At 43.0% G+C, this 25701-nt stretch overlaps 1 protein-coding gene across 1 annotated transcript; it reads right to left on the bottom strand.

Annotated features, from left to right (window-relative positions):
• LOC311110482 (transmembrane 9 superfamily member 3-like) lies at positions 1-24689 on the bottom strand. Its single transcript, XM_084153014.1, has 15 exons — positions 24488-24689; positions 20914-21109; positions 20582-20704; positions 13398-13558; positions 13110-13187; positions 12443-12574; positions 12102-12268; positions 11875-11969; positions 10922-11052; positions 9997-10136; positions 9565-9633; positions 5566-5712; positions 3266-3349; positions 1352-1428; positions 1-1203 (listed from the first exon to the last, which is right to left on the bottom strand). Exons 1-15 carry the CDS (start codon positions 24581-24583, stop codon positions 1136-1138), a joined length of 1764 nt encoding a protein of 587 aa, XP_084009140.1. The 5' UTR covers positions 24584-24689; the 3' UTR covers positions 1-1135.
• Positions 24690-25701: the final 1012 nt, after the last annotated feature.

Genomic DNA, 25701 nt, shown 5'->3' with positions numbered 1-25701 from the left:
TCAATGACACACTTTTTTTTTATTGCTACATGACATGTCCACAACCAGGGAAAGTGAAAGATAAACTGCCAAACAAAGCGGAATTTGATGAGCACATGGTTTGATGGAAACTTCATGCAATTTCAGGCAAGATGTAACAGCGCCACCCCAAGCACCAAAAGAGACAAAAACTAAAAATATATATTTTTGTTTATAACTGAATGATTCGTAAAAAAAAAAAAAAAAATGTAGTAAATCTGTACAACCAAAATACATTTGGGATCTACATCTAAAGTTACATTATTAAGGTTATATACACTTTTCCCCCTATCCATATATTATCTTTACAAGTAGTCTTCATTCAAACCCAACCATTAAGAAAACATAAGACTAAAACGGGAAATTGGATCACATCAAACATCCATTTATAATGTAACTCAAAACCAACTGTTGATAACACCTTCCTTTCCTGAAAGTTTTTTTCCCCATATGTACAGCAAACAAATATTTATCTTGGGTGGCTGGTTTTAAACTACTGCATTTGGAAATTTGAGAATTGTCCAAATATGGGAATGGTTCCAACTCTGATAAGTTAGTATAACATCCAGTTATTGTATTGAATGTAAAATGTACTACTTGTCTAGTGTAGCTGGTAAAAATTAATGTGGAAGCCAGAATAAAATATAACGTCATTGGGAGTGACTCAGTAATACAAAATAGAATCAGACCAGAGCATGGACGCAAAACCCAACTCTTCAATATTCTAATACAATAGAACAAAGGCTTTCGATATGGCCTCTTCACTGAAGAGAGCTAGACTATTCCATCAATAAAGATCATCATCATCTTCTCTGGTGGCGGCTGGGACTGGATTGGAAAGGGGAAGCCATGTTACATTTTGAATAACATATGCTTCAGAACATTGGTTGAAAGCAATTGATAAAAACAGAACCGATGTTAACGTTTTCTTTTTCCGCAGTTTTTGCTCTAGTACACTTTGTTTTGCAAAATTGAAAAATTATTCAGAAAATGGAAAACTACATTTGTACAAATTGAGATACCACAATCTCTTTTTGCAAAAAAACAACTTGTGCCCGCTTCTGTTGGGGAGAGCTTCAGCTGATCCTTGGATCCCTTGTTGCTGCTTGCATCTGTCCTAGTCAATTTTCACATTTGTGTAGATCTTCCTCACGAAGGCACTTGTTCCCACATACCCAACGGCTCCTACAAAAGAAAGATACATTGCAAGATTGTCATTGCATCAATAACCATGCATGCTTTGCACTCTGAGCTACATTGCGTTTACAGAATAACCTCATAAGAGTCACAATACTTGGATCAAATCAGATGTGAATAGAGAAGTTGAACCTACCACACATGATTCCCAGAGAAGTACTGAACACTGCCATGTAGCCAAAGTAAAAGGACGTCTGGAACAGACCATACATCCTGAAACGAAGTGGGACAAAACAACTGTCAGCGGCAGTGGTAGAAAAAGTACTCAATTATCATACTTGAGTAAAAGTAAAGATACCTTAATAGAAAATGTAAAAGTCACCCAGTAAAATACTACTTAAGTAAAAGTATTTGGTTTTAAATATACTTAAGTATCAAAAGTAAATGGAATTGCTAAAATGTTCTTAAGTATCAAAAGTAAAAGTATAAACCCTTGCAAACCAGACGGCACAATTTTATATTTTTTATTGGCGGATAGCCAGAGGCACACTCCAACACTCAGACATAATTTACAAACGAAACATGTGTTTAGTGAGTCCGCCAGATCAGAGGCAGTAGGGATGTTCTCTTGATAAGTGTGAGTATTGGGCCAGTTTCCTGTCAAAATGTAACGAGTACTTTTGGGTGTCAGGGAAAATGTATGGAGTAAAAAGTATATTATTTTCTTTAGGAATGTACTGAAGTAAAAGTTGGCAAAAATATAAATAGTAAAGTACAGATACCCCAAAAAACTACTTAAGTAGTACTTTAAAGTATTTTTACACCACTGGTCAGCGGAAGTAATACACAGGAAGACACTAGTGTGTCACGATACCATAATTTTGTCTTTGATACCAGGTTTAGTATCACAATACTCAATACCATCACGATACTCAATACCAAAACAATACCACAAAAAAATATGTATTAGTCAAAGTCACAGAATGCCACTTGTTCCAGACTGAAACGGAGCTGTTATCTATCGTTGGGCATCTTTGAGTTCAATATCATTACATATGAAAAATGTCCATTTTTGACAGCCACGTATTCACCAATTGAATCAATTATATAATCAATGACTTTGTTTTTACCAATCTAACTACAAAATATAATGGTCATAATTTATTAGAATGGTAATCTCTTGATAAACTGGGTAAATCAAGATGTAGCCTAGGTCTATTCACAATATATGCGAAAGCATATTATTCAATAGGAGTATATGCATTGAGTTAAGCTTGTTTTAGCTGATTTCATGGGGCTATAGATGACAAAGAACATCTTCCATTTTAGCGACTCATTTTTATTAGCAACTGCTAGGAGAACATATCCTTTTATTGTACTGATCAACAACATTTGCATAGAACAAGCAATCTCTTTTCAAAATGTGTATGCCGTCTAAAATGAATGGCGTTATTCGTGAGGCAGAATGTGGCTGTAGAACCTGACTGTGGCTATGGAATTTAGTGGAAACTAGACGGGAGACAAAGGAAGACGAACAAGTTAATTAGTTTTTGGTGGCGAGGGAGATTAAGTGAATTAATAGTATGGTTACAGTCAGCTTTGAAATCAGCATATTTAGCATTCTGGTTTGCACAAACAAGGGTAGTGAATTCAGCTGTACGCTAGCAAGGAAAGTTAGCTTACAATTAAAGCTGGACACTATCAGTTTTGTCTTGCATTGTAAAAGTGCTCTAGCCTGTGTGGACATTGTGTTGCGAACAGTAACGAACAGTTTCAACATTTCTACATGCCATGTTGCATTATTCAATTGTGTAAACTTCTGTACTGAAGTGTCGGTATACCGTGAAGAGAAATGTTAGCAATTTTTTATATGATATAAGTGAAAGTTACTAACAAAATCAATGGGGGTCCCCCCAGTCCATGCAAACTGGTGAGGGCCCCAAAAAGGGGCATTTTTAATACTTGTATTCGTTTTTAGTAAACAAATACAAACCTTCCCTTATCTATGACAGAATGCATTGGGGTTATAGTCTTTTTACAGTCAACAGATTATTTTCTTCAGTTGTGTACAATGTGTGTTTTATATAAGAAAATGGATATTGGAACTCACTTTGTTTTGAAGAAATAGTAGTAAAAGGAGTACATGTAAACATAAACCGCAGTGGATGCAGCAGAGAGAAAGCTTGTCCATTGCCTGAGAGGAAATAAAAACACGGAGTTAGCTGTGTTACAGTCCTAAAGCCATGTTTAATAGCCATTAAATTGTTGGGAACATATTTAGTGTGCGACTTTCTTTTTTATACAGTTTACAATCCCGTTAGTCAGCACCTCCATTCAAATGTTTGGGTGTGCATCAGCTCATGCTTTATTATAGTTCTAAAAGTTAGCCATGTAATTATATACACTGCTCAAAAAAATAAAGGGAACATTAAAATAACATCCTAGATCTGAATGAATGAAATAATCTTATTAAATACTTTTTTCTTTACATAGTTGAATGTGCTGACAACAAAATCACACAATAATTATCAATGGAAATCGAATTTATCAACCCATGGAGGTCTGGATTTGGAGTCACCCTCAAAATTAAAGTGGAAAACCACACTACAGGCTGATCCAACTTTGATGTAATGTCCTTAAAACAAGTCAAAATTAGGCTCAGTAGTGTGTGTGGCCTCCACGTGCCTGTATGACCTCCCTACAACGCCTGGGCATGCTCCTGATGAGGTGGCGGATGGTCTCCTGAGGGATCTCCTCCCAGACCTGGACTAGAGCATCCGCCAACTCCTGGACAGTCTGTGGTGCAACGTGGCGTTGGTGGATGGAGCGAGACATGATGTCCCAGATGTGCTCAATTGGATTCAGGTCTGGGGAACGGGCGGGCCAGTCCATAGCATCAATGCCTTCCTCTTGCAGGAACTGCTGACACACTCCAGCCACATGAGGTCTAGCATTGTCTTGCATTAGGAGGAACCCAGGGCCAACCGCACCAGCATATGGTCTCACAAGGGGTCTGAGGATCTCATCTCGGTACCTAATGGCAGTCAGGCTACCTCTGGCGAGCACATGGAGGGCTGTGCGGCCCCCCAAAGAAAAGCCACCCCACACCATGACTGACCCACCGCCAAACCGGTCATGCTGGAGGATGTTGCAGGCAGCAGAACGTTCTCCACGGCGTCTCCAGACTCTGTCACGTGCTCAGTGTGAACCTGCTTTCATCTGTGAAGAGCACAGGGCGCCAGTGGCGAATTTGCCAATCTTGGTGTTCTCTGGCAAATGCCAAACGTCCTGCACGGTGTTGGGCTGTAAGCACAACCCCCACCTGTGGACGTCAGGCCCTCATACCACCCTCATGGAGTCTGTTTCTGACCGTTTGAGCAGACACATGCACATTTGTGGCCTGCTGGAGGTCATTTTGCAGGGCTCTGGCAATGCTCCTCCTGCTCCTCCTTGCACAAAGGCGGAGGTAGCAGTCCTGCTGCTGGGTTGTTGCCCTCCTATGGCCTCCTCCACGTCTCCTGAGGTACTGGCCTGTCTCCTGGTAGCGCCTCCATGCTCTGGACACTACGCTGACAGACATAGCAAACCTTCTTGCCACAGCTCGCATTGATGTGCCATCCTGGATGAGCTGCACTACCTGAGCCACTTGTGTGGGTTGTAGACTCCGTCTCATGCTACCACTAGAGTGAAAGCACCGCCAGCATTCAAAAGTGACCAAAACATCAGCCAGGAAGCATAGGAACTGAGAAGTGGTCTGTGGTCACTATCTGCAAAACCAGTCCTTTATTGGGGGTGTCTTGCTAATTGCCTATAATTTCCACCTGTTGTCTATTCCATTTGCACAACAGCATGTGACATTTATTGTCAATCAGTGTTGCTTCCTAAGTGGACAGTTTGATTTCACAGAAGTGTGATTGACTTGGAGTTACATTGTGTCGGGCTCCTGAGTGGCGCAGTGGTCTAAGGCACTGCATCGCAGTGCTAACTGTGCCACTAGAGATCCTGGTTCGAATCCAGGCTCTGTCGCAGCCGGCCGCGACCGGGAGACTCATGGGCGGCGCACAATTGGCCCAGCGTTGTCCAGGGTAGGGGAGGGAATTGCCGGCAGGGATGTAGCTCAGTTGATAGAGCATGGCGTTTGCAACGCCAGGGTTGTGGGTTCGATTCCCACGGGGGGCCAGTATAAAAAAAAAATGCTCTGGATAAGAGCGTCTGCTAAATGACTAAAAATGTAATGTTTAAGTGTTCCCTTTATTTTTTTGAGCAGTGTACTTACTTAGGCCTAATCACACAAAGTGGTGGGTGTATAAGGCCTCCACAAGGTCCCTCCCATTTAATTAATTAATCAATTTAATGAATCATGTAAATCGTAGTGACAAGTAAATACATTGCTGGCTGTCTTTTACTCACCATCTGTAGTCCTCAGCATTGAGGAGGAAGTAAGTGCAGACAATGGTGACACACACAGTGACAATGCAGAGGATAACCAGGACCAGCATCATGAACCCGTACACGTAGTAGATCTTGTAGGCCCAAAACGAAGTGAAAATAAAGTACCTGTAAAATAAGAAGCAAACAATGCATTTCCACTTCCAGCCATGCACAGGTATTACTTGGTGAATTATCAACCTGCTAAACGCAGATATACAGTGCATTCGGAAAGTATTCAGACCCCTCGACTTTTCCACATTTTGTTACAGCCTTATTCTAAAATGTATTAAATCGTTTTTTTCCCCCTCATCAATCTGCAATACCCCATAATGACAAAGCAAAAACAGGTTTAGAAATTTAGGCAAATGTAAAAAATAAATAATAATACATCTCTCATTTACGTAAGTATTCAGACCCTTTACTCCGTACTTTGTTGAAGCACCTTTGGCAGCGATTACAGCCTCAAGTCTTCTTGGGTATGACGCCACAAGCTTGGAACACCTGTATTTGGAGAGTTTCTCCCATTCTTCTCTGCAGATCCTCTCAAGCTCTGTCAGGTTGGATTGGGAGCGTCGCTGCACAGCTATTTTCAGGTCTCTCCAGAGAAGTTCAAGGCCAGCCACTCAAGGACATTCAGAGACTTGTCCCGAAGCCATTCCTGGGTTGTCCTGTTGAAAGGGGAACCTTCGCCCGCCCGCTTCACCAAGGCCCTTCTCCCCCGATTGCTCAGTTTGGCCGGGCACAGCTCTAGGAAGAGTCTTGGTGGTTCCAAACATCTTCCATTTAAGAATGATGGAGGCCACTGTGTTCTTGTGGACCTTCAATGCTGCGGAAATGTTTTGATTCCCTTCCCCAGGTCTGTGCCTCGACACAATCCTGTCTCGGAGCTCTACGGACAATTCCTTCGACCTCATGGCTTGGTTTTTGCTCTGACATGCACTGTCAACTGTGGGACCTTATATAGACAGGTGTGTGCCTTTCCAAATCATGTCCAATCAATTGATTTTACCACAATACTCCAAATCAAGTTGTAGAAAAAGCTCAAGGATGATCAATGGAAACAGGATGCACCTGAGCTCAATTTCGAGTCTCAAAGCAAAGGGTCTGAATACTTATGTAAATAAAGGCATTTGTTTTTTATTTTTAATACATTTTCAAAAATGTCTAAAAACCTGTTTTTGCTTTGTCATTATAGGGTAGTGTGTGTAGATTGATGAGGAATTTTATTTATTCAATTTTAGAATAAGGCTGGAATGTACCCAAATGGGGAAAAAGTCAAGGGGTCTGAATACTTTCTGAATGCACTTTATCTAGATCAGTGGTCACCAACCTTTTGAGTCAAGATTACTTTGAGTCAAAATGCAGGCAGAGATCTACCCCTCAGATTTTATTTTCTTCAAACATGACTTAAAAAACATAAGCCTATGCAACAGTAACCAATTAAAAACAGTTCTGTAGCAATGAGGTTTGAGCAGTAGTCCATAGGCCCAATACATTATCACTGCATATTGGCTATGCTTGAATTGCCCTGCCAATGTTGTTCTTCTCAGACCATTTTGAAATTATATTTCAAAACTATAGGTATATGATCACACTGGATGTATTGCTTTGTGAGGCACAGGTGAATGAGCATAATAATTTGCTTTTTTTTGTTTCACTGGACTGATGGCCTGCATCTTCAGCTCTGATCAGACCCTACACTCAAACGAGGGCACTACGTTCATCCACCTCTGGCCTGCTAGCCCCCCTACCTCTACGGAAGCACAGTTCCCGCTCAGCCCAGTCAAAGCTATTCGCTGCTCTGGCACCCCAATGGTGGAACAAGCTCCCCCACGACGCCAGGACAGCGGAGTCACTGACCACCTTCCGGAGACACTTGAAACCCTACCTCTTTAAGGAATACCTGGAATAGTATAAAGTAATCCTTCTACCGCCCCCCCCTCCCCCACCCCCCCCATAAAAAAAAAGAAAAATGTGGTTGTTCCACTTGCTATCCTAAGTTGAATGCACCAATTTGTAAGTCGCCCTGGATAAGAGCATGTGCTAAATGACTTAAATGTAAATGTATATCTGATGGTCAGTCTGAGGGGGGGAGGGAGCAGCTGTGAGGCTGCCTCTCACCGTCCCTCCTCTCTCCCTCCCTCAAGAAGGGTGCAATTGCGGACAGCTATTCGGGGCATTCCTGCATCTGCAGGAACCCCTCTATTCTTCTATTGGTCCATTTTTTAGTTAGGACAGGCGGGAGAGCTCCAGTAAAGTAGATGGCGTTAATGCACAATAATGTTGGAAGCCAGCCGCCGATAAGCCCCACAGAAGGGGCGACAACGGTAGCTTGCTAGGCACACACCGGTAGACAGTGTCCTTCGTCCCCGCCTGTCGGCACAGTTTTCCCGCATTTCTGTTAACGATGGTTAGGGCATGTGTTTGGCAGGCGGGAGCAAAATAAACTGTGTGCCAGCTTAGCCAGCTAGAACTAAGGAGGACTCTGGTACAGAGCAGGCGGGAGTGACAACGTGTGCTAGCACACGGTGTCGCTAACTAGCAAGCTAGCACACGGTGTCGCCCTAGCCTCCCGTCTGCTGTGCTAGCGGGAGGCGGGGACGACCGGTAGACAGTGTCCTTCGCCCTTGCCTGTTGGGCACGGTTTTATCCGGTACACCTCAGGCGGGAGCGACACAGTGTGCTAGCTAACTGGCAAGCTAGCACACAGTGTCGTTAGCTTGCACAGTGTCATCGCCGTCCCAGCCTGCTGTGCTAGCGGGAGCGACCGGCAAATAGTGTCCCCCGCCTGTCCGGCACGATTTTCCCGCAGTTCTGTTAACAACGATGAGGGCAGGCGGGAGTGAAGGCGCAAGCGAAGGACACTGACTATCAGTGTTACAAAAAAATTATATCGTCCTGGAACCATGAACATTAAAAAAAAGCTAATCTCCAATGTAAAGGCCAAAAAGGTAGGCTACCATTATGTCAGATCGTGACATGCGCATTCAAATACATTTTTACCTGGCCAAATTATTATTTATATAAATGCTCTCCTCACTATTAATTTTTTCTGCAGTGAGGATTCAATAATTTAGATAATTCTTTTGTAAATTATCTGCAGAAAAACATTGTTTTCAGCTCAAAAAGCAGTAGTAGCACTATGCAAATAAGGGAGCCAAATTAACAACTTTCACCGATGCGATTCAGTTCCCAACTTTCACCAAAAAGATCAGTTCAAAAAGAGCCGTTCGTTTGTGAACAACCCATCACTAGTGAGTGGAAGTAGGGAGAACGCGCATTTTATGGCTTATAAAAAAATAAAAATAAAGTGTTGAACAAGGTGTTGACAGTGATGAATAACAACTTAAACATGAACTTACTCAAAAACAGCAGCCCTTTGCTGTATTCGTTGAGTTTTTCTCTAGTCATGGTTTCAAAAGTCTTTACATTTGACATCAACTTTGCTGTGAGTTTGGTCTATGGCGCAAGGAAACTGTGCAGACACGGTGATCTGAGGTATCTGATTGGCCAGTGTTAGGCCTGTAAGTGCACTTGATTTGCTCTCTGGGCCTGCCGGGTAGGCGGAGTTCCACCTAGGACAGTGGCAGTCAGGAAATTTCGTCAGCTGGTTATTGTCAGGCAAATAGCTGCAGGTGTCAAGGTAATTGACCTTTAATTAACATAAACGGACTAAATGGTCACATGGAATTGGAGACCGCCGGTGTGGGGGTAATACAGTCACCGTAACAGCCCTAGTTCCACTTTCAGGACACATGAAAAGGTTCAAAAATGGCAACACTTCCTTCCCGTTGCTAGGGCTGCTGAATCAAGTGTACCTACCGCCAACAGCATGAAAAACATATTTTAAAAATTGGAACTCATGGCTTTATCGTTGGGTTTTTCATAGAAATGTTTGGTGATCGACTAGGATTGCCTTGGAGATCGACCGGTTGGTGACAACTGATCTAGATTATAGTGTAGTGAGGTAGGACTTACATTTCTATGAAAATGGAACCGAATGGAAGGATGCCTCCCAGACAGACAATGACAGCTGGCTCCATGAACCTGTAAAATTGGAAATTTACAATCAACGCACAATACTGACAGCGTCACCAATAGTTTATCAATCAATCGGAGCTATGCAACTCCAGGCCTCCCGTGCCGCAGCACTGTTATCATTCCTCTGTTCATCCAGGACTGGTTTCAACCTGGGAAAGTAGGTGTGTGGACTCTTTGGCCAATCAGACCTTTATTGAACTATCAACTCTCAACGACAAAATAAACTTAACAGCGCCTCTCGAGGAGCAAACATAGTCCATTTCAGCACTTGGATCTTAATAAACAAAATCCAATAAATGTAAAAACAAATGTCACACATGTAGATTTGAGTAAGTAATGCTGTACAAATAAGATCATATTCATAGATACCATTTCTTCTCAGGGATTGGCCGCGGCACTGCATTGACTCGACAGGGAAAGTTGGGCTGGCCAGAGAGGTTTCTTCCCAGAATGGTCCCCACAAGGTTGAGTGGCAGGATAACAAACAAACAAATACAGCAAACAGCCACCTGAAAACATGCAATAGTAGAATCCATGAGAAAGATTTCATAGTGAGAGCAGACTATATTTAAGCAATAAGGCCCGGGGGGGGGGGGGGGGGTGGCATATTGGCCATTATAATCTGGGTGGTTTGAGCCCTGAATGCTGATTGGCTGACATACATGGTATATCAGACCATATACTACAGGTATGAAAAAACATTTATTTTTACGTTGGTAACCAGTTTATAATAGAAATAAGTCACCTCGGGGGTTTGTGATATATGGCCAATATACCACGGCTAAGGGGTGTGTCCAGGCACTCCGCGTTGCATCGTGCATAAGAACAGCCCTTAGCCATGGTGTATTGCCCATATACCACACCCCTTCAGGCCTTATTGCTTAAATATACCACGGCTAAGATCGGTTCTTAAGCACAACGGAGTGCCTGGATACAGCCCTTAGCCGTGGTATATTGGCCATATACCACAAACCCCCGAGGTGCCTTATTGCTATTATAAATTGGTTACCAATTACCAGAATTTTCTAGCTAGAATTTCTGCCCACCCCACCCCACATCTAATGATACAACCTTTATAAAAATAGTTTTTTTTATCAACAAATAACCAATTCATTACATGTTCATCTCTCGTTTCAAAATGAAAAGAAACCAATAAATACATTTACTCAATAAAATTGTATTTTTCTAATTATCTTTCTCAAAAACATTTGCATATTGTCCCATACAATACAATAATCTGTTCTGTTTAATATTTTGAATACCACTGCTTTGAATACCACTGCTCTAAACTCACCATGGTGCCAAAAGGGATGGCCCGGGAGGCATGGTAGTACATGGCGATGAAGTTGATGAAGAAGGCTGTCCCACACACCATGGCAGGGATCAGGAAGGCCCCGATAAACATCTGTTTAATCCATCGTCTGCCTATAGGATAAAATATAAAATCGGTTACCATAAGGGTGCACATTATGAGTGAATGACAATCTACCATACCATGTGAACGAGAGCGACCCGGCTCTACGTATTTTACTGGTTTGTGACTCACTGACACTGCCCCTGGTTAGAGGGGAATAAAGCAGCCCAAGAGTTAACACACACACAGGAACTTTAATCACACACAGGAACTTTAATCACACACAGGAGAAGATAAACATGGGGATGTACATCGTTTTTGTAGTAACGCACATATGTACACCCACACTCACAGACTGGAATAACACCGTTCAGGTACTGGCAATATTTACTCCCTTGGAGAGTGTGGGTCAGGCTGGCTAGCCAATCAGGACCTGGAGAGACTGCATGGCTAGAACGTGCACAGGGGTGAGACACATGGCTATTGTCCGATTGGCTGAAGCCATGAGCTGGATGAGATATCGATCTCTCATGTGAGGGGGAGAAAGGGTAAGGATGGGTGAGAGTCAGACCGCACAGCTCCAGAAAGCAAATGCTCACGCTATAAATTTGTCCCACAGCGCCCTCGGCAGGGGGATTCTGTAACACCATGTGCTATTTACACAATGACACCAACAATGTAGCCACATTTCTGTCAATATCCATGTCAATAGGCTTCAACCACAACATTCTACACCAAGTACCACAAACAATGTTTTGACAACCCAGGCTCCATGTTCAGAAAATGTCATGGTGACAATATTCTGTCTGCAAAACTGCCCTTGCAGAGTGCAGTAATAATTTAGGTGTGATGTGAAGGAATGGACTTTCTATTTAAGACAAACCCTTACATACCTCCTTGTTTTGCATACAAACTTCCGCCGAAATAGCCATTGACAGGAGAGGTGGCAGCATACACAAAGATGGCTGTGCTCAGCATGGATCCTCTCCTGCAGAAACAAATGGGAAGCCGCAGTGTGCGTGCACACACACAAACACACACACACACAAACCACGTTAGACAGCAGCGAAGAAACACACTCCATTAGGTTATCATCTGCGGGGAGGTGCTCATCACTCACTCGGTGTACAGATCCTCAATCATGGCCACGACAATGACGATGAAGGAGACAGAGAAGATCTGGCATCCAGAGCCAATTAGGGAGGAGAAGATCATGGGGTGGCTGGACGGCCGGAACACGTCTCCATGGACCTGCTTCCACCCATACTCATCCCCCAGGTCCCTGTCCTGCACCAGGAAGAGGCAGCAAAGGACCAGGGGTACATTAAGACAAAGGACATACAGCTAGCCAAAATCATACGAAGCACTGGCGCCTAAACTAATAAAGCTAAATATTAAGTAAGTGCATGATGTTCAATGTGAGTTTCTATCACTAATGCTACCAAGGCTATGAAACGTTACCATGTCATCCATTTCCTCCTCTTTGCTGTATCTAGCATAGTCCTTCCTTAGCGTTCTCATCAGGATCATGGACACCAGGCCCACCAAGAAGATAACCATCATGAAGGAATTGAAGATGGAAAACCAGTGAATCTAGAGAAAAACTTTTTCATTACCACGGAGAATATCGGAAATGCACACATAGAACCCATCCCTAGATTCCAGAACATGACATCCTTGAATCCCAGAATTGTTAAAGCTGCAATATGAAACTTTTTGAGTGACCTGACAAAATGCACATAGAAATGTGAGTTATAGATCTGTCAGTCTCATTGAAAGCAAGTCTAAGAAGCGGTAGATCTGTTCTGTGTGTGTGCTAATTCTATGCTTCCCGTTTGTACGTTTCGTTATTGCATCTTTTACTGTTGGTTTTGTACACCAGCTGAAAACACAATATTTTTGGATATGAAAAATATACTTCATAGCGGTTTAGATGGTACAATGATTCTCTACGCTATACTTGCTTGTTTGGGTCACAAACTGAAATTACGCAAACTATTCGAATTTTAGCAACCAGGAAATGGCGGAGCAATTTCTACATACTGCATCTTTAAAACAGGCTGATCACTGTGAGTACTGTGCAGTTTAGTGAAAAATTGCATTGCTTATCTTAAAAGATTAAACTTACTCTGTGTTGGAAAAAAGATGGATCGAGATACTTGTCAAATCGGTCTTCAAACTTCACATCTGACTTCTTCCACTTTACCTGTGGTAAAAAAGACATTTCACATTGTTCCTTTGGCAAGTGAGCCACGTATGGATGATGACGTAGGTGACTTTACTTTATATAAAAACAATATAAATCTCTGTGTAGTAAATTTAAACATCACATCTCCAAAATACATATTCAACCCTGTGTATATTAGAAAAATCCAGTCCCATTTCCCGCCTCTAAAAAGCAATTGCAAATACTTACAGAGTACGACATTGCAATTCTTGTGTTGGGCACAAGCTTGACTTTGCCTTCACTCGTCAGGTTGACATCAACAATTCGGTTGCCATTGAAGCCGATTTCCAATTTCTTGTAAGTCCACAGATAATGATCCTCTCCATTTTCATCTGCCTCGCCGACAATTCCTAGAATATTGAGAGATTAGTGTAATGAGTGCACTGCTACCAGAAATTTAGGGGCAACTTGGCAAGTCTGATGTGGAATGCAGTAACCAAATCCAGGGCCAAGGTCTATCTTTATTCATACTCAACAGAATATGGAACTATTCTGTGGTTATAAAGGCTTGGGCAAGGCCATCTGCCCCACCTCCTGTGCACACATACACACTGAGTACACCAAACATTAGGAACACCTGCATGCTCTTGGCATTCTCTCAACCAGCTTCATGAGGTAGTCACCTTGAACACATTTCAATTAACAGGTGTGCCTTCTTAAAAGTTAATTTGTGGAATTTCTTTCCTTCTTAATGCGTTTGAGCCAATCAGTTTTTATTTTTATTTCACTTCACCTTTATTTAACCAGGTAAGCCAGTTGAGAACAAGTTCTCATTTACAACTGCGACCTGGCCAAGATAAAGCAAAGCAGTGCGATAAAAACAACAACACAGAGTTACACATGGGATAAAACAAAACATACAGTCAATAACACAATAGAACATCTATATACAGTGTGTGCAAATGTAGTAAGTTATGGAGGTAAGGCAATAAATAGGCCATAGTGCAAAATAATTACAATTTAGTATTAACACTGGAATGATAGATGTGCAGAAGATGATGTGCAAATAGAGATACTGGGGTGCAAATGAGCAAAAATAAATAACAATATGGGGATGAGGTAGTTGGGTGGGCTAATTACAGATGGGCTGTGTACAGGTGCAGTGATCGGTAAGCTGCTCTGACAACTGATGCTTAAAGTTAGTGAGGGAGATAAGAGTCTCCAGTTTCAGAGATTTTTGCAATTCGTTCCAGTCATTAGCAGCAGAGAACTGGAAGGAATGGCGGCCAAAGGTGGTGTTGGCTTTGGGGATGACCAGTGAAATATACCTGCTGGAGTGCATACTATGGGTGGGTGTTGCTATGGTGACCAATGAGCTAAGATAAGGCGGGTATTTGCCTAGCAATGATTTATAGATTACCTGGAGCCAGTGGGTTTGGCAACGAATATGTAGTGAGGGCCAGCCAACAAGAGCGTACAGGTCACAATGGTGGGTAGTATATGGGGCTTTGGTGACAAAACGGATGGCACTGTGATAGACTACATCCAATTTGCTGAGTAGAGTGTTGGAGGCTATTTTGTAAATGACATCGCCGAAGTCAAGGATCGGTAGGATAGTCAGTTTTACGAGGGCATGTTTGGCAGCATGAGTGAAGGAGGCTTTGTTGCGAAATAGGAAGCCGATTCTAGATTTAACTTCGGATTGGAGATGCTTAATGTGAGTCTGGAAGGAGAGTTTACGGTCTAACCAAACACCTAGGTATTTGTAGTTGTCCACACATTCTAAGTCAGACCCGCCGAGAGTAGTGATTCTAGTCGGGCAGGCGGGTGGCAAGCAGCGTTCGATTGAAGAGCATGCAATTAGTTTTACTAGTGTTTAAGAGCAGTTGGAGGCTACGGAAGGAGTGTTGTATGGCATTGAAGCTCATTTGGAGGTTTGTTAACACAGTGTCCAATGAAGGGCCAGATGTATACAAAATGGTGTCGTCTGCATAGAGGTGGATCTGAGAGTCACCAGCAGCAAGAGCGATATCATTGATATACACAGAGAAAAGAGTCGGCCCAAGAATTTGGGGGGGGGGGGGGGGGCATGGGTAAGTTGCAGCGGAGGGTGCAGAGCTGGTGGCCGGGGTAGGGGTAGCCAGGTGGAAAGCATGGTCAGCCGTAGCAAAATGCTTATTGAAATTCTCGATTATCGTAGATTTATCGGTGGTGACAGTGTTTCCTAGCCTCAGTGCAGTGGGTAGCTGGGAGGAGGTGCTCTTATTCTCCATGGACTTTACAGTGTCCCAAAACATTTTGGAGTTAGTGCTACACGATGCAAATTTCTGTTTGAAAAAGCTAGCCTTTGCTTTCCTAACTGATTGTGTATATTGGTTCCTGACTTCCCTGAAAAGTTGCATATCGCGGGGGCTGTTCGATGCTAATGCAGTACGCCACAGGATGTTTTTGTGCTGGTCAAGGGCAGTCAAGTCTGGGGTGAACCAGGGGCTATATCTGTTCTTAGTTCGGAATTTTTTGAATGGGGCATGCTTATTTAAGATGGAGAGGAAAGCACTTTTAAAGAACAACCAGGCATCCTCTACTGACGGAATGAGGTCAATATCCATTCAGGATACCCGGGCCAGGTCAATTAGAAAGGCCTGCTCGCTGAAGTGTTTTAGGGAGCGTTTGACAGTGATGAGGAGTGGTCGTTTGACCGCGGACCCATTACGGACGCAGGCAAATAAGGCAGTGATCGCTGAGATCCTGGTTGAAGACAGCGGAGGTGTATTTAGAGGGTAAATTAGTCAGGATGATATCTATGAGGGTGCCCATGTTTACGGATTTAGGGTTTTACCTGGTAGGTTCCTTGATAATTTGTGTGAGATTGAGTGCATCTAATTTAGATTGTAGGACGGCCGGGGTGTTAAGCATTTCCCAGTTTAGGTCACCAAGCAGTACGAACTCTGAGGATAGATGGGGGGCAATCAATTCACATATGGGTCCAGAGCACAGCTGGGCGCTGAGGGGGGTCTGTAGAAAGCGGCAACAGTGATAGACTTATTTCTGGAGAGGTGGATTTTTAGAAGAAGTAGAAGCTCAAACTGTTTGGGCACAGACCTGGATGTTATGATAGAGCTCTGCAGGCTCTCTCTACAGTAGATTGAAACTCCACCCCCTTTGGCAGTTCTATCTAGACGGAAAATGTTGTAGTTGGGGATGGACATTTCAGAGTTTTTGGTGGTCTTCCTAAGCCAGGATTCAGACACTGCTAGAACATCAGGGTTGGCGGAGTGTGCTAATGCAGTGAGTAACTCAAACTTAAGGAGGAGGCTTCTGATGTTAACATGCAAAAAACCAAGGCTTCTTTACAGTTACAGAAGTCAACAAATGATAGCGCCTGGGGAGTAGGAGTGATTCTGGGGGCTACAGGGCCTGGGTTAACCTCTACAGCACCAGAGGAACAGAGGAGGAGTAGAATAAGGATATGGCTAAAGGCTTTAAGAACTGGTATTTTAGTGCGTTGGGTACAGATAATAAAAAGGGGCAGATTTCCGGGCGTTGGAGAATAGATTCAGGGCATTATGTACAGACAAGGATATGGAAGGATATGAGTACAGTGGAGGTAACCTAAGCGTTGCGTAACGATGAAAGAGATAACATAACTGGAGGCACCGATTGAGCCGGTCTCCACGTGTATGGGGAGTGGGACAAATGAACTTTTAAAGTTTCTTCAAGTGCAGTCACAAAAACCATCAAGCGCTATGATGAAACTGGCTCTCATGAGCACCGCCACAGGAATGGAAGACCCAGAGTTGTCTGCTGCAGAGGATAAGTTAATTAGAGTTACCAGCCTCAGAAATTGCAGCCCAAATAAATGCTTCACAGAGTTCAAGTAACAGACATCTCAACATCAACTGTTCAGAGGAGACTGTGTGAATCTGCACCTTCATGGTCGAATTGCTGCAAAGAAACCACTACTAAAAGGACACCAATAAGAAGGTACTTGATTGGGCCTAGAAACACGAGCAATGGACAGTAGACCGGTGGAAATGTGTCCAAATTCAAGGCACACTTAACCAGCATGGCTACCACAGCATTCTGCAGCGATACGCCATCCCACCTGGTTTGGGCTTAGTGGGACTATAATTTGTTTTTCAACAGGACAATGACCCAACACACCTCCAGCCTCTGTAAGGGCTATTTTACCAAGAAGGAGAGTGATGGAGTGCTGCATCAGATGACCTATCTTCCGCAATCCCCCGACCTCAACCAAATTGAGATGGTTTGGGATGAGTCGGACCACAGAGTGAAGGAAAAGCAGCCAACAAGTGCTCAGCATATGTGGGAACTCCTTCAAGACTGTTGGAAAAGCATTCCAGGTGAAGCTGGTTGAGACAATGCCAAGAGTGTGCAAAGCTGTCATCAAGGCAAAGGGTGGCTATTTGAAGAATTTCAAATATATGTTGATTTGTTTAACACACTATGTGTGTTATTTCATAGTTTTGATGTCTTCACTATTATTCTACAATGTAGAACATAGTAAGAAGTGCCCACAAAGCTCATCACTAAGCTAAGGACCCTGGGACTAAACACCTCCCTCTGCAACTGGATCCTGGACTTCCTGACGGGCTGCCCCAGGTGGTAAGGGTAGGTAACAACACATCTGCCACGCTGATCCTCAACACGGGGGCTCCTCACGGTTGCGTGCTCAGTCCCCTCCTGTACTCCCTGTTCACCCATGACTGCATGGCCAGGCACGATTCCAACACCATCATTAAGTTTGCTGACGACACAACAGTGGTAGGCCTGATCACCGACAACGATGAGACAGCCTATAGGGAGGAGGTCAGAGACCTGGCCGTGTAGTGCCAGGATAACAACCTCTCCCTCAACGTGATCAAGACAAAGGAGAAGATTGTGGACTACAAGAAAAAAAGAGGACTGAGCACGCCCCCATTCTCATCGACGGGGCTGTAGCGGAACAGGTGGAGCGCTTCAAGTTCCTTGGTGTCCACGTCACCAACAAACTATCATGGTCCAAACACACCAAGACAGTCGTGAAGAGGGCACGACAAAGCCTATTCCCCCTCAGGAGACTGAAAAGATTTGGCATGGGTCCTTAGATCCTCAAAAAGTTATACAGCTGCACCATCGAGAGAATCCTGACTGGTTGCATCACCGCCTGGTATGGCAACTGCTCGGCCTCCGACCGCAAGGAACTACAGAGGGTAGTGCGTACGGCCCAGTACATCACTGGGGCCAAGCTTCCTACCATCCAGGACCTCTATACCAGGTAGTGTCAGAGGAAGGCCCTAAAAATCGTCAAAGACTCCAGCCACCCTAGTCATAGACTGTTCTCTCTGCTACCGCATGGCAAGCGGTACCTGAGCGCCAAGTCTAGGTCCAAAACGCTTCTTAACAGCTTCTACCCCAAAGCAATAAGACTCCTGAACAGCTAATCATGGCTACCCGGACTATTTGCATTGCCCCCCCCCCCCCCCCCACCCCTCTTTTACGCTGCTGCTACTCTGTTTATTATTTATGCATAGTCACTTTAACTCTACCCACATGTACATATTACCTCAACTAACCGGTGCCCCCGCACATTGACTCTGTACCGGTACCCCCTGTATATAGCCTCCCTACTGTTATTTTATTTTACTGCTGCTCTTTAATTATTTGCTATTTTTTTACTTAACACTTTCTTATTTTCTTAAAAAACTTTATTGTTGGTTAAGGGCTTGTAAGTAAGCATTTCACTGTAAGGTCTACACCTGTTGCATTTGGCAAATAAAATTTGATTGGATTTGATTTGTACTAATGAGCTATGTGAGATATAATGTTTTTTATCATAATAGAGGACTGCTGAAATTATATTATTTCAGTGTAGACAAGGGAAGGACAGGTTAAAATAAAAACATGACAGCCAGACAAGCCAGTGTATGAATCAAACTTTTGACCGGTAGTGTATATTTTGGAGCCAAATCTTTATTGGAGAGGAATAGGCTAATCTGTGTACGCGACCAATAAACTTTGATTTGGCGGTGGCACGAAAGAGGTGTGCAAGTGACAGCTGTGCATCGTGTGATGGGTTGTAAATCACCAAGGGCCTGGCTGCAAAGCACGCAACTCTGCTGTCCCCAGAACTCTCTTATTAGGCCTAGGCTTCTTCTTTATATTGTAGGTAGGTTGTAGCCTACATTGCTAATAATAGGCTATGGAAATAGGGCCACTTTCATAAGCTTTGCACTGCTGTAAGTTGTTTTGACTTCCAATTCGATTTTTCCATCTTGATATTGTTTGCTTAATTTAACTCGTTGTCTAATAATTGTCATTCAAAATAAAGCTATTTGAAAAATGGCCTATAGACCGACTTTCCCATTTAATTGCTGCAACTTTAGGACACTGAACACCAGTCTATTTGGGAAATACTCTTCATAACTTTAACTCGTCTTAATGCTTTTGATCGGCTATTTTAATTAGTAGGATTTGCCTTTTGGTCGTTTTATTTGTAACAGCAAGGAAGAGGGATGCATGCATCATTTATTTTATAGCTAATAGACTACACTTTGCTGAACTGTGTTTTAAAAAAAACAATCTTGCTATGGTTTGTTCTACCCCTCTCATTATTACCTTAGGACTATCATGTTTTTAGGTTATTCAAAAACAACTTAAAATTTCCTGATATAGCCTAGAACTCCATTAGATAAATTAATTGTTTGATCATGAAGTAGAATGGCGGGAGAAAGCCAGCATGCATAAAAACTGAAGTCATATTCATATCAAATGGAGAGAAAAAACAAAATTAGGCTTTAAAATAATTAGACACCGGAGTGTCCACTAAAAACATTCAGAGAGAGAAAAAATAACATTTTCTGACTGGACATTTTGCACTGCTTTGGTGAAAATCTTAGCTCTGTACATCATTCTCTTGCATTCTGTAAATTGTTTCAAACATATTTATTGAAATTGCTTATGCAGGCTACAGCAAAGGAATAGACCACCTGGCATGGCCCAGCTGTGGGCTGCCCAGTCAGCGCTACTGCGGTGCCAGTCAAGTTGAAATAGGCTATACATCGGTCACATCAAGATGTCGTCACCATCAACGATAGCTGTCAATCATCTTCGATATCCGATACTATCCTAATATCGCCCAACCCTAGTAGGCGTCACTCCATGTAAAATACCTCTATGTTTAAGACATTCCTCATTACAGAACTGGGCCCTTTTCAATAGTAATGAACTAGGCTATTCCATAGATAACCTTTGTCATGGTCAAACAACTTTCTATACCAACCAGTGAGGCAACAGATAAGGCCAGAAAAGTAAAACGTTCAGAATGAACATTTGGATGCCATCTTTTTCAACTGCTTCGGGGGCATGACTTTGATTTTCCATTACTAAGTTACTGGACAAGTCGCAACAGGCAGTGCAGCAGTGTCACTCACCCCAGATGGGTAGGTCATCAATGTACATTTGGTACCAATAGTGGTTCTTAATGGCATAAAGAAAGGCATCCCGTTTGGCTTTGTCCAGCTCGATTTCACAGTACGTTGTTTGCATGACTTCATCTGTGAGAACAAAATGACAAAAAGTGTTTAGTATTAGTATGACATAACACTAGAAGACAAAATGGAAGTGTAGGCTGCTTTTGGATCAAACTTCATGCTAGGAAAGAATATAATTGACTACTCCAAATCAAACAATGCTGATCAAATAGTGAATTTGTCACTCCACAGAGTCCAAGTACAGTTGCCTGTGGGTGTAGCTTCTTGGATACCTTTGAACTTAATGTCTAGGCCGCTGAACTCCAGCTCGACTCCTTGCAGAGCCTCTCCTAATGTCTCATGGTAGTGGCTAATGGTCTTTTTGGTGCCCACGCAGAAGGGCAGGGAGAAGTACTTGTACGTTTCTTGTCTGTTGTGGTAAGGCCCCACTGTATTCATCCATAAAACCACCTCCTCTTTATCTGTGTACTGGAAAAGGGAAGAAACACATTAAACATGCTATAACTTACTTGTTTTGCTAGTTCTCAGATGGCAGCATTTTGTATGCTATTCAAGGATATACAATGTGCATTCAGGGCAAATAATAACAAAAACAGCCAACATGTCAGTCTATTCCAAGCAGCCTCCATCTATAAAAAGACATTGGATAGCAGCTGTCGGTGACAAAAATACATTGATAATGAGTCATAAAAAGTTACTGTTTTAATGACCCCATGTCAAAACCAATGCACACGACATACAGGCATGAATCAACAACAACGAAATGCATATTGAACTGTATACAGGTCTTTAACTGGAGTGAAAGCTCAAGCATGAGCAAGCACCCTCGTTAGTTGTCAGCTTGACAATAATGGGTGGAACACAATGTAGCGACAAGGGGCTTTATTCATGTAAAAACTTGGATGTCTGCTCGCGCTGGTTCTGTAGCCAGCTATTCATTCTGCACTAAGCGCGGATGCAGAGCTTACTAGCTAGTGCTAGCTGGCTACGGTACCAGTGAGGACCAAGTTGAAGCTTGCGCTTGAGATCCCAAAGCATTAACAAGGCTCTCTGCCTTATCCAAAGGGTTCTCAGCTATAAGCACCGCTTAAATCCAATTTCTGCTTGATCCGAAAATGTGGTCAGCGGCTCCATATGGAGGAAGCAATTGTGGAGCCTCTGTAGGCATGCAGAGGCCAAATTGAGCGCCGTACTGGATCGCCATGTGCCTCACAAATGTTGTAACAATGCGGAGGGCTCTGTATAGCTCCGCATTGACATGATTGGTTGACGGTAGGTGGGTGCGGGAGGTCCTGTATAAACAAACTCACTTCCTTGACAACTTCCTTCACAACAACGAAGTGCAATAAGTATGAATGCCCTGACTTCTGCAGAGGCCGTATTACTGTAAATGCTGTACGGCCACTGCAGACGTCAAATTGACCATGCAGAGCCTTTTACCGGTGAGACCATGTGAACTACAATCCCAACGCTCTGTTTTAATGTTTAGAAATGTACATAATCACTTGCAATAGGCCTACGGTTTTTGAAACATACACTACATGGCCAGAAGAATGTGGACACGTGTTCGTCGAACATCTCATTCCAAAATCATGGGCATTAATATGGAGTTGGTCCCACCTTTGCTGCTATAACAGCCTCCACTCTTCTGGGAAGGCTTTCCACTAGATGTTGGAACATTTCTGCTGGGCCTTGCTTCCATTCAGCCACAACAGCATTAGTGAGGTCGGGCACTGATGTTGGGCGATTAGGCCTGGCTCGCAGTCGGCGTTCCAATTAATCGCAAAGGTGTTCGATGGGGGTTGAGTTCAGGGATCTGTGCAGGCCAGTCAAGTTCTTCCACACAGATCTCTACAAACCATTTCTGTATGGACCTCACTTTGTGCACAGAGGCATTGTCATGCTGAAACAGGAAAGGGTCTTCCCCAAACTGTTGCCACAAAGTTGGAAGCACAGAATCGTCTAGAATGTAATTGTATGCTGTAGCGTTAGGATTTCCCTTCACTGGAACTAAGGGGCATAGACCGAACGATGAAAACAGCCCCAGACCATTATTCCTCCTCCACCAAACTTTAGTTGGCACTACGCAGTCGGGCAGGTAGCGTTCTCCTGGCATACGCCAAACCCAGATTTGTCCATCGGACTGCCAGATGGGGAAGTGTGATCCATCACTCCTGAGAACGTGTTTTCACTGCTCCAGAGTCCAATGGCGGCAAGCTTTACACCACTCCTGCCGACGCTTGGCATTATGCATGGTGATCTTAGGCTTGTGTTTGGCTGCTCAGCCATGAAAACCAATTTCATGAAGCTCCCGACAAACAGTTATTGTGCTGACGTTGCTTCCAGAAGCAGTTTGGAACTTGGTTGTGAGTGTTGCAACCAAGGACAGACCATTTTTACACGCTACGCGCTTCAGCACTCGGCGGTCCCGTTCTGTGAGCTTGTGTGGCCTACCACTTTACGGCTGAGCCGTTGTTGCTCCTAGACATTTCCACTTCACAATAACAGCACTTACAGTTGACCGGGGCAGCTCTAGCAGGGCAGAAATTTGACAAACTGACTTGTTGGAAAGGTGGCATCCTATGACGGTGCCACATTGAAAGTCACTGAGCTCTTCAGTAAGGCCATTCTACTGCTAATGTTTGTCCATGGAGATTGCATGGCTGTGTGATCAATTTTATACACCTGTCAGCAACAGGTGTGACTGAAATAGCCGAATGTACTAATTTGAAAGAGTGTCCACATACTTTTGTAGTGTATGTAGCAGGTTTGCACAGATCCAGACTGCTGTGTGTGCCTCCAACCAACAAACTACACTTCCCAGTTACACACAAGTGTTTGGAGCACGCTAGATAGCTAATTAATACAGGTGGTCAACAATCTTCTGTCTGACTTCTGTAAACAAGCGCTAACAAGGAGATATGGCCGCGTGGGATCACTAACCCTATAAAAAGGTGTGTAATAATTTAACCTTTAGTTTTTTGGAAAAAAAATATCACTGATATGAAAGATAAGTCTCTTATGTTTCCAAAACCGTACCGCAAGTAATGCGTGTTAACGTTCAGACCTAGTGTCGGGGCTCTTACAAAACAACCCCGGCCAGAAGATACGTTCATGAATAGTCAAGTTAGTTAGCGTATGAATAGACGCTAAAGGTAGTCAGAGTCTATGAATAGGTTGAAGCTAGCCAACTTGAATTCTTGGCTAGGTTGAAGCATGATCAAACTACCATATAGGTTACAGGTCAGAAATCAAGATGGGCAAAAGTATTTAATTCCATTTGTACCGTAAAACGCAGAAGGCGATTTGCTTTTGTCTTGACCATTGGAAATCCTACTTAACAGTAACTTACCTAGACAGGCCTGCCGCCTGAATAACCGGATATGCAGTCTTCGCACTGACATAACGTTAGTTCACTACCAAAATAGTTAACTAGCTAGGCATATTCCTAGAAGAGACATTTTGCTATATGTAGTTAACAAGCAACTAAATAACCGAATTATATGGATGACTGGTTATGAAAAATATTCCTACTATCATATGTATGCACTGAGATGTCACTGGCTAACGTTAGCTAGCTAACTTCTTCGCTAGCTAACTTTGGTCCCCTACGTTAACTTGTTCGCCAACGTTAGTTATTGTATTTATGATTTATCAACATTGAACGTTAATCTCATATAACATAATGAACTAGCTAGCTACATGTATTAGTCCTCTTATTTCGCTGAGGTGAAAAATATAGGCTAATCGGTTGTATCATGTAGCTAGCTAACAAGCCAGAACGTCCATTATTTTCACCACCACACACAAGGCTTCCCATTTTCAATCGGCCTCAAATGATCTTACCGTGTGTTCGTGTTCATCTGCCTCGATCGGCATTAATATCTCGGCAACCGAGAGAAAGACCACCACTGCAATCTTCCACCTGGAAGACCCCATCATTTTCTGGGAAAGTTTGCAGATTTGGGATGTTAGCTTTGTTAGGGCTATCCCACCTTCTTCCTGGTTGTATGACAGTGGCAGGTTTTCAGGATGCTTTCACACGCATATGGCGTAAATTGCCTCACGAGCACGCATCGCATTCGCTTGTGATTGATGCAGAAATGTCACATGGCTTGTAAACTCAAATCAAAATCGAAGACGATGAATAATCCGTTGAATAATGAAACTCCGGCTGTGCTCCGGTTTCTATACTGTCCGCCACTCTCAGCCACGTCATCCGACTGCAAGTACTAGAACTGCCTCACCTTTGGGGGCATAAAACCTGGCCCACTTCTCATGTATGACTGTACTGTTGATATCTCATTTTACAGAGACATCTCATTGAACAGATGTATCATAACCATCATCATTATATCTGCTAGGATTTGTAGGTACACCTCATTACATCATCATAAAATACAGTATGTATAACTTTATTCCACTGTAGTGATTTGTCTCTTTTAGTCTTTATCTCAGACCTGCTAGTAACCAGCCATGTAAACATCCAACAAGAACATTGATCAGGTTTTATTTATAATTTAATACTTGCCAAAAAGAAAAGCTTTTACAGCAGTAACTTTTCTGTAATCACCACTAAGAATTCACCTAAGCTTGACACTTTAAACATTGATTAATCATAATTTTTCACATTTATAATTCATAGAAAGGAAACATACCGTCAGTCAACAAATGTATTGCCTCCATCTCAAAAGTTATGTAATTTGCACATAGGCTATAGCTAGATAATATTGCATTGGATGTCTCAGTAAATGCTAAGCCCAGAGCTGGAACTCATATATTCTCTTTTTTCCCAGTCCTTTCAGCTAAGTAAGTGCTTTACATGACTAGCAATTTAACTTCTATCTGATATTAGATCAATGATTGGACCATGTGATTGAAGTCCACCCTACTGATTTGCCATAAGGTAAATAGACGTGCAAACTGTGTATCTAGGTTTTGCAGTTCTCTAGATATGTTTAAACAATTGATGTCCAAAGGCTCTTCCGCATAGGTCACCGAATTAGGGGGGCAATGAATGTACAAATTCCCTGTAACGATATGGATGAAAAAAGGTGTAC

Source organism: Coregonus lavaretus (genome assembly GCF_964263955.1).
Source record: "Coregonus lavaretus genome assembly, chromosome: 1".
NCBI lineage: Eukaryota > Metazoa > Chordata > Actinopteri > Salmoniformes > Salmonidae > Coregonus > Coregonus lavaretus.
This window is presented reverse-complemented; position numbering and strand designations above follow the sequence as displayed.